Source organism: Vigna angularis, chromosome 7 (genome assembly GCF_016808095.1).
Source record: "Vigna angularis cultivar LongXiaoDou No.4 chromosome 7, ASM1680809v1, whole genome shotgun sequence".
In the NCBI taxonomy this organism is placed as follows: domain Eukaryota; kingdom Viridiplantae; phylum Streptophyta; class Magnoliopsida; order Fabales; family Fabaceae; genus Vigna; species Vigna angularis.
This window is the reverse complement of record NC_068976.1, coordinates 5,604,424-5,614,914: the sequence shown is the minus strand read 5'-3', so window position 1 is coordinate 5,614,914 and position 10,491 is coordinate 5,604,424. Positions and strand designations below refer to the sequence as shown.

The following is a 10,491-nucleotide window of genomic DNA, read 5'->3' as shown; positions in this document are numbered from 1 at the left end:
TTCCAAAGTATAACACATTATAGTGAGGGGAGGGTGGAAAGAGTGTGGAAATGGCGACGAGGAGCAATGCAGAGGGTGAGGGTGATGGTGGGAAGAGTAACAATATCGTATGGGACGAAGCTTTGCAGAGGTTCGAGACAGAGGACAAGGAGGCGTTTTTGGAGTACGTGTTGAGAGAGAAGGGGAAGGTCATGGATTTGGTCCACACCTTTGTGCCCCCTTCCAAGAGAGGTTTTGGCTTGGCCTCCCACCTTTGCGTCGCTGCCTTTCAACATGCCCAATCGCACTCCTTAATCGTCATCCCGACCTGTTCCTATGTCTCTGTAAGGACCTAACTTTATCGTTAGATTAGATTATACCCTTTTGCTTCTTCTTTCTTTTTGTTTCCTCTGTATGCTTGTTTTCATAAGTTCATTGATATGGCATGAGAGGGTTTTAAGGGTTTATCTGTAGATTGAATCTTAATATTTAGGGTGAGCTCTTTTGGTATAACTAGGAGGTATCTGGATGTTCTTGTTTCACATTCAAGTAATCTCCTCCTATTGGGTTAAAGGACAAAGTGTCAAACTACATGTATCAACAAAAAATGATAACCAGGGTAAGCTTTGACTCAAGGTAAGGTTGTGGCTTGGTGATCGGTTGGTCATGGGTTTGAATTCAGAAACAGTCTCTTTGCTTAAGAGAGGGGAAGGTTGGTTGCGTACTAGTACCTTCTTCTTTACATCTGCAAATTGAGGAGTCTTTGATACTGGGATATGTTTGTTTATAAATTGAGGAGTTTTCTTTACATTTCCGAGCCCTTCACTTTAGTGTGTGGATCTTGCCCTGCATAGGCAACTCTTGTCTACTTGGGAAGAAAAATGTAGGTTTATTGCTATGCTTTGCTTTACCAACATTCCATCATCGAAACTGTATTCTTCAATTATCCTTGATGGTTTTCTTGATTCTCAACTTGAATGGCAGGGGTTGAGGAATCCTAGCAGCAAATTGTTGTCTTTGTCTTGAATAGACAACGTCAATTGGTTGTAATTTGTAAGATTTATGTGCGAATAGAAGCAATCTCAATTATGAGCGCCATTGGCCCCCAAGCTCTTTGCTTTGTAACAAGGTTTTAAAATGGTCCCTGACTATGATTTTGGGGCACAATTAGGGAGCTAAGCATCATAAACTCCAGTTTAGATCCAGTATATAGAACTGCAGTACTACAGAATTTGGTTGTTTTGAAGTATTCATATCAGAAGCTACACCTATGGATAATTTATAACGCCTGAAAGTTGGTTAGCTGGTAACTATAGAACTGCAAGACAAAGTATAGCTTGCCACGGATTAAAGGCATGTCTATGAATTTAATGGAAAGCTTTGTTTGTATTGTGTTGTCTTATAGAATATGGGTAATAAAGTCTTACCCAAAGTACAATACAAATTCATAAAACAGAATTATTAACTTTACACCAATAAGCAATAGTCTTAGCTTCGCAGCACTTTTTTGAAGTACTTTTTTCTTATAATTTTTTATATGTATTTTAAACATATCCAACAAATAAGATCTGGACAAAGATATGCAGGCCTGATCCGCCTATCAGTAACTCTATCAGAGAATTTAGGGTTAATACTACTATACTTAGTCTGAAATAGAAACTTGATAACCCTTATATCCTGAAGTTCGAGGATATGTAACTCACTTGTCTTAACTATTAAGTATAGTCGTGTCTAATGTCTGATTCTACACAGTTTTTGTAGTGAGTTAGATGACACAATATTTTTGCTGAACATTGGTTTAGTAAAGTATGAGGAAGAGGGATTTTGATAACAAATATCCTAATATCATAAAAGATATAATTGAATATTTTTTTTTTTGTTTTAGATGTTGAGTCAGGTCTAATTGTATTTGTCATTAGTTATTCTGAATTAAAAACTTATATTGATATTGAGTTTTCTGAATTAAGGTGTGATAAATGTATTTTATATCTTGGTGTTAGCTCACCATTGTACTTATTGTATTGTGATTATGCTTTGAGGTGAGAAATATAAGTGAGTTGAAAGTTAATAAACAAGATAAATAATATATAAGAAAGAATGTACAAGTTCATTGTGTTCGAATTTTGAACATGAATGTATTTTTTATGTTCACGTTTTGGTCTTTTAAGAATTTCTACTGTTTTGCAGGACACATTTCTTCCCCGGAACCCATCTTGGAATTCTATTGTGTACTCAAAAGGAGGCAAATCTAGTATCTGAAACTGCCAAGCTCCTAGTCCAGGTTCTTCTGAGGAACCGTTTGTATGATAATTATTATCTGCTAAACTATTCTTGATTGGCTCTGTCGTTAATAATAGCAACACTTTTTTTGCTTGTAATAAATAACCTCCCTTTTTTATAAAAAAAAACTTGTGATTATTGGTCGCCAAAGGGCATTCCTCATCACTAGTGTAAGTAAATTTTTTTATATTACTAAAATATTTATATTAAAGGACCTAACTTCTAGGAGACTCGTCAAACATGCATTCATTTGATCCATACATATTTGGGAGAAGAAATTCTATATGCAAATTACTACCCTTTTCTTTCATTCTGATTATGTTTAATTATTTATCTAGTTGTCCCAAAATGTCAAGATGGTCATTTACTATTTTTTTTGTGTCAATTTGGTTCTGATTTATGAAAAAATGATGCAATTTGGTCATTTTTATTAGTATTTTATAGATAGTGTTAAATTCACTGTCATTTGTGATTTTTTTATTTTTTTAAAATAATTTAATTTTTTGTTTGGATTTTATTTTCACATACATTTCAAAGTTATGTCATGTGGCACAATAAGTATGACATCGTATTAATAGTGTGATGTAATAGTAATAATGTAACGTGACATAGTGTTAATTTAGTTTTCATATTTATTTTTTTATTTAATTTAGTATTAACTTTTAAAAATGGAACAATATTGTCTTTTTATTTAAATGTAACAATTTTTTTATTATTCATATGCTGTTATTTTTATTAAAATTAACATTGTTATTAAATATTTATGAAAATATTTTTAAACTAACTTTAAAATCTATATAAATTTGTTTAAAATCATGTTAATTAGAGTTTAAATGTGATTATTAAATCTAATGAAAAATAAAACACAAATTGTTCAACAAAAAACAACAGAAACAAATTAAAATTAATAAGTTGAATAGAATAATTTCTTAATATTCAAGTTTGAGTTCATATACTTTTATATATATATATATATATATATATATATATATATATATATATATATATTTAATTTAACTTTTTTATAATTGTTGTCCCTTTAAAAAAATAAATTTTAGTTTTAATTTGATATAAAATTTTCACAATGCTATATTTTCTAAATTTTTCGCGTATTAGAATTTTTATATTATATTCGTAACATCTTAAATGGGATGTTAGACAACTCACGGCTAATATTCAACCCTCTAAACCTAACTTGTTGCCACCTTCTTTCCCTTAATTCTTTCTAGAATATTCTATGTTAATGTCTGATCAAACCTAATTACACATTTTCTTTTCGGACTTTCACTCACATTTAAAACAAAAGTCTGATATAACATTTAAGATTGGCACGTTAAAAATTCGGATTCCCTACTTTAATTAAAGTCAGTCTCATGTGTTGTCCATATTCAAAGAAACTAAGGCATTTTCATTCAAAGAAACTAAGACACTCTCATTCATAAAACAAAACCGTGATAGCAAAAACATAAAACAACATATAGTTGGAACTCTCTACCTCATGCATCAAGCAACCACATCAACCAATCCAACTATCACATTCATCTTTACTATAACCATACACAACAAACCCCCCACCCCACACACACACACACATGTATTTATAAATTAATCACGTCAATAAATAGCATAGTAAAATACATAAATAAGAACATTTTATACATAGAACAGGAATTCAACACATGACTACAGATTCATATCACCAACAGACGTATCACTTATGATAAATATACAATTTCTTATTAGGATACACTTAAACAAACAACGTTTACAACATCTTTCCCATAACTTTATATTTTTCTGGGTCTTACAACATGACAACTTGAACCAATGAACAATACAATGAATCAATAAAAGGTGCAAGCTAACCTAAATGACATGCATGGAAACAAAGAACACATTCAAATTAGTCGAAACTAAGTAATGTGACATCAACATGTATTGCGCTGTAAACTCAGAAACTATGCACCTAGATTGATTCAATTAAGATGAACATGATGATGTATGTAATGTATTGTATAGGAAAAATTGTAAAGCCTGAAACCATGACCAACATGACAATGAACAAATTCAGAATTAGAATTGAAGCATGCAAAGAAAACAAATCAGAAGGTGTGCACTATGAAATGAAACTACTAACTTCCTTTTGATGCAGAAAATATGTAAAGGATGCCTAACTTCTAAATGGGTACTGGCTACATGTATGAAAATAAGGAAAAAATAAGACCAATTAATTGAATCAGATATCACAAGAATGATTCTAATTCAAATGGCACGCATAATCTCTAGACTAAGCTGTGCGATTTTGATAAATGAATCCAAGTGAGTCCAAGGGCTTAATTGCAAAGCTGAAAAATAGAGAAACGGATTAAAGAAGTATTATTTACATTAAAACACTACTAAAAACAAATTTTAAATGGTTTTTCTAAAGACTCCAATTTTTGTACAAAAAGTAAAATATAACCTAATTATAGAAATTTACAAACTAAAAGAAACTAAATGAATTTTTACAAAGAAAAACGGAGAAAAAAAATGGAGTGTTAACAATGTTACCTTCATGAAACATGTTACTCAACATATGAGCACATTAGAAAGAATCATGTCCAACATCACGAATCATTTGCACTAGCCGATCACTCATCTTTGAATCAACTTCTTTTACTTTTACTTAAGACATTTCTAAAGTTGGCATGTCATTAATTCACTATGTCATGTCCACTTTGTGTAGCTTTTTAGGAAACCATCACAAAGAATATGCTCCTGAATAACTTCAATTGGCAGTTTTCACTCTTTCGAACAATTAACACATGGGGCAATAGAATCTTCCATTATTATCTAAAACATTCATCATTACAATTTCAAGAAATTGCTTTACTTCACTCCCATATTCAATTGTCATGCTTATAAAATTTATCCAACTCTGATTTATTGTGGTGTGTATAAACCAACACTTTTTTTCTTAGTTAGAGCTACGAAAAACAGTCTAACATGCAATCCAATATGTGAACTCTACCCTACCACCATTTAGGGATGAAAGAGGCTAAGTTTGAAGGAAAGACATGTGAATAAGGTGAGGCCAAACAAGTTCTCCTATGTTTACTATAACCATAGTCCATCTATGATGCTAACAAGTTAAAAGTCACAAGACTTCATGATAAAGGACTATCTCTTTAACATCTATGAGAAGAACTTGTGGAAGAACATTTGCAATTCAAAAAATCTATGACAAGGTCAAAGATCAAAACATGTCTCCTTGAATCTTATAATGTTTCATGAATGAGGAAACGTACAAAACACAAAGATCATGAGCACAACTGAAGAATAATTTAGGAAATTAAATAATTTGTAATTTTATTTTAATTTTATAGAACATTAATTTCGTTGGATGTGCCAATTTGTGTTAGTTGGGCGAGTAGACCTCGTTAGGCAAAATTTTGCGTATGTAATTTTTTGTTTTTTGTTATTTTTAGGTGTTTTTAGCTTTGAGTTTCATTATAGAGTTTCTAGGTTTTAATAAACTTATATGTATATATAGAGAGGTACCAAAAGTTGGTGTAAATACTTTTGAGTCATATTATATGCATTTCCATTTTCTTTGAGAGAGGATTATTTTGGTTCTTGGATTAGAACTCTAATTCTTATCAAATGTTAAAATCTTTGTGGCAAATCTTCGCTTGACTTATCAATCTGCTAGATTGTGGCGTCTCCATCCTGTCTTATTTCGTATTCTTCTATAATTTATTTTTGTTCTGCCTCTTGTGGATTCAAATATAAAAGGAATTGTACTCTTTCTTGGGCAGAATCATATCATCTGGTATTAGAGCAAAGTTATGGTTTAAATATCCTTTTTGTAGGAATTGGTATCATGCAATAGAATGTTTAAAAGCATGTAATCAGACAAAACCAAGAGGAGAGGGAATTAGTTCCATTTGAAAATTACTTCTCTTTAATAGATTATTACTTTTAAAAGTTTCTTTGAAAAATATGAAAACTTACGTTGAATAAAAGCAGATAAATAAAGTACAGAAGGATGGAGAAAAATTACACAGGTAACTTTTATACTAGTTCATATTAAAAGACCCTACGTCTAGTTGTTAGTCTCTCCAAAAAAGTGATTAACCTTTCCACTAAAATAAGTAACAATTTATAATAAGGAAATAAGGATTGACATTAGAAATCACCTATCTTAACAGATAAGAGATGAAAGACACCTCCTTTTGACGCACAAAAGGATGAACAACTTGACTCTGCGTTGTAGGTATACTCCACCACTTAGACACACTAAGAAAAAAACACTTCCTCCTACAAGCACCAAGTTCACAAGCTCCCTTTTCACAAACACAAAGAGTTTTCCTTAGGCACATAGTTCTAATACTCTTAAGTGAAAAATTTCTCTATAAGAATTGTGAAGACCTCTATTTATAGCCTAAGGTTCGAGAGGGTCAGAAACTGAAAGACAACTCCGAACTGCTAGTAATAATCGATTACCAAAAGTGATAATTGATTATTTTTGTCCGTTATAAGGTTTTCAAAATAGTGATAATCGATTATCACCTGCCGAACCCTGGTCAATTATAACTTTCGGTGATAATCGATTATCCTGAGAGATAATCGATTATTGTCGATTTGGAGTGTTTTCTCGTTTTACACATGATAATCGATTATCCTTCATGGTAATCGATTATTGCCACAATATAGCTATACTAAAAAGCAATTTACAAGCTTCTTATGATGTACAAGTAAAAGCAAAAGCCTAATACAAGGTTTTCTATAAAAATGCTTTAATACTGTATGTAAATAATTCTTCAAGGTTTCAAGTGCATCATTGTCAAAATCTCTTCAAAGCATCAATGCTTCACATTGGTAACAATCTCTCCCTTTTTGATGATGATCAAAAACTTGTTGAAGGCTTGTGATATGTCATGTTCTGTAAGGTCCTGTTCTTAATTGTCAAGTAAGGGAAAAATAGTAATTAATCTAGAATAAAGATAACAAGATGTCAACATAATCATATATCTCCACCTCAAATATGTACTAGTTATCACAATCCATAAGATGTCAATAAAAAAATTCCTCCCCTTTTCTGATCATAATAAAAAAATCATCTGATCTCTATGTTCCCCCTAAATTAGTTAATTCAAAAAGAATTTAGGTCCCCTTAATTCATTAAAATTACTCTCCCTAAATGTAACTTTCCCTTTAAAATCTAAAACAAATTCTTAAAATTAATTTTTTTTTTACGTTATAACTTAAGCTAATCGATTATCACTCTTGATAATTGATTATTACTGAACCAAATTTGTACATTGGAGTCAAAATGAATATTTTGAGACCTTGATAATCGATTATCACCCTTGATAATCAATTATTGTGCGTTAACTTTTAAAAAAATGTTATTTTAACTATTTTTGGACACTTAAGATATATCTAAGATTCATAAATCATTTCAGAGCTCTTAAAATTTACCATGATACCATAGAGCCTTCTTTTCCTTTTGAAAATTTAGCCTACAAAACAAAGCAATAGAGTTTTGGTTCCCAAAATGTTATTTGAGTCCTTTAAGGTTATAGGCAAATTACTTTATAATAGGAAACCAAGCATATTTTCCATGAGGAACATCAAAATGTTTGATTCTACATTTGTTAAGAGTGTGCCCTTTTTCATGCAATAAAAACATGTGACAACATTTGAGTTCCTATAATAAGTTGTTCCTTTTTCAACTCATACCCTACGTGTTCTTTTAATTTGGTTCTTACTTTTATGAACACTTTTATTTTTATAAACCTTTTTAACAGGTATCGACATTTCAACATTATTATTTCTAGTTGCCACTTCAAGTAAATTTTCAAAAATACACTCTTACATGACTCACATTCAACATCTGAAACATTTTTCTTTTCGAGATCTAAAATTTTATTTTTCAAACGTTCTTCCTCTTTTATAGATTTTTCAAATTTTAATTGCAACTCTTTAAACTCTTTTAATTTCTTATGAGCAACATCTAACTTTTCAAATTCATCAAGTAATTCAAGAAAGGCTTTTTACAAGTCAATTTCACAAGTTTCAGAACTAGAACAACTTACTTGGCTTGCAGTGTCATCAATATTTTCCATCAAGCACAAGTTGACTTCTTCATCGGAATCACTTGAAATAGAGATGCTTGATGCATTATCCTCCCAAGTAATGTAAGGTCCCTTCTTCTTGAAAAACTTATTTTCTTCACACTTTTTGATGTTTGGACAATCCGCATTAATGTGCCCTTTTTTTATGCAACCATAACACATATGATTTGAAGAGGATCCTTCTTTCTTCTTCCAATCCTTTTTAAATTGTTCTTTACCTTTAGATTTCATGAACTTGTTGAATTTTCTAATTATGTGACTCATATTTTCATAATTTGAGTCTTCACCTCCAGATTCCTCATCCTTCTTTAAACTCTTGCCTTTTGAATTTTCAATTTTGAAGGCCAATGTTTTCTTCTTTCCTTGGTCTTCCTCAGTAGTTAGTCTATTCAACTTGAGCTCATGCTTTCTCAACTTTCCAAAAAGCACAACCATAAACATGGACGTCAAGTGTTGAGACTACGTGATCGTAGTAACCTTTGACTGCCACGTCCTGTTCAAAGATTTTAGAATTTTAACATTTAATTCGTCAGTGTCAAATTTTTTACCTAAACCAAAAAGATGGTTGGCGATGCGTGTCAAGCATTTTTGCACATCAATGATGGTTTCACCCTGTTTCATCTTGAACATCTCATACTCTTGTTTCCTTGCACGCTTCACATCGTCAGTTCCTTTATGAGTTACTTGAAGAACTTCCCACATCTCCTGAGCTGTTTTGCACACTAAAATCCTATAAAATTCATCTAATACCAAAGCAGATGATATTATATTACGAGATTTTATATCAAATTGACCTCGTCTATTTTCTTCAATAGTCCATTGCAAATATGGCTTTCCTTCCTCTATACCATTCACATTAAAAATATGAATAATAGGACCATTTACAACAACTTCCCAGATACCCCAGTCAACAGCCCTAAAAATATTTGCATTCTGACTTTCCATAACGCATAATTTTCCCCCGTAAAAAGTGGAGGTATGTCGATGGAGGCACCCTCGACATAAACTTGGTTTTGCCCAACCATTTTCGAAAAATTTGAAAAACTATCAAAGCAAGCTCTGATACCAATTGTAGGAATTGGTATCGTGCAACGAAATGTTTAAAAGCGTGAAATCAGACAAAACAAAGAGGGGAGATAATTGATTTCAGTTGAAAATTGCTTGTCGTTAGTAGATTATTGCTTTTAAAAGTTTTTTCGAAAAATATGAAACTTACGTTGAATAAAAGCAGATAAATAAAGTAGAAAATGATGGAGAAAAATTACACAGGTAATTTTTATACTGGTTTAGATCAAAAGACCTGACGTCTAGTTGTTAAGATCTCCAAAAGAGTGATTAATTTTTCCACTAAAATAAGTAACAATTTGCAATAGAGAAATAAGGATTGAGATTAGAAACCACCTCTCTTAATAGATAAGAGATGAAAGATACCTCCTTTTGACATACACAAGGATGAACAACTTGACTCTACTTTGTAGGTATACTCCACCACGTAGACACACCAAGAAAGAGCACTTCCTCCTACAAGCACCAAGTTCACAAGCTCCCTTTTCACAAACACAAAAAGTTTCCCTTAGACATACAACTCTAATACTCTTACGCGAAAATTTTCTCTCTAAGAATTGTGAAGACCTCTATTATAGCCCAAGGTTCGAGTAGGGTCAAAAACTGAAAAGGCAACTCCCAACTGCTAGTAATCGATTACCAAAAGTGATAATCAATTATTTTTGTCCGTTATAAGGTTTTCAAAATAGTGATAATTGATTATCATTAGTGATAATCGATTATTGCCGAACTCTTGTCAATTATAACTTTTGGTGATAATCGATTATCCTGAGAGATAATCGATTATTTCCGATTTGATGTGTTTTCTCGTTTTACACATGATATAATCGATTATTGCCGCAACATATCTATACTAAAAAGCAATTTAAAAGGCTTCTTATGATGTACAAGTGAAAGCAAAAGCCTAATACAAGGTTTTCTATAAAAATGCTTTAACAATGTATGTAAAAAATTCTGCAAGGCTTCAAGTGCATCATCGTCAAAATCTCTTCAAAACATCATTGCTTGACATTGGTAACATTCTTTTATCTGCTTTTTTTGTCATATT

At 31.5% G+C, this 10,491-nt stretch overlaps 1 protein-coding gene across 1 annotated transcript; it reads left to right on the top strand.

The window, feature by feature from the left end:
* On the top strand, nucleotides 1-2,519 carry LOC108337610 (acetyltransferase At1g77540-like). Its single transcript, XM_052880345.1, has 2 exons — nucleotides 1-323; nucleotides 2,167-2,519. The coding sequence occupies exons 1-2, from the start codon at nucleotides 51-53 to the stop codon at nucleotides 2,236-2,238; spliced, it is 345 nt and encodes a 114-aa protein (XP_052736305.1). The 5' UTR covers nucleotides 1-50; the 3' UTR covers nucleotides 2,239-2,519.
* Nucleotides 2,520-10,491: the final 7,972 nt, after the last annotated feature.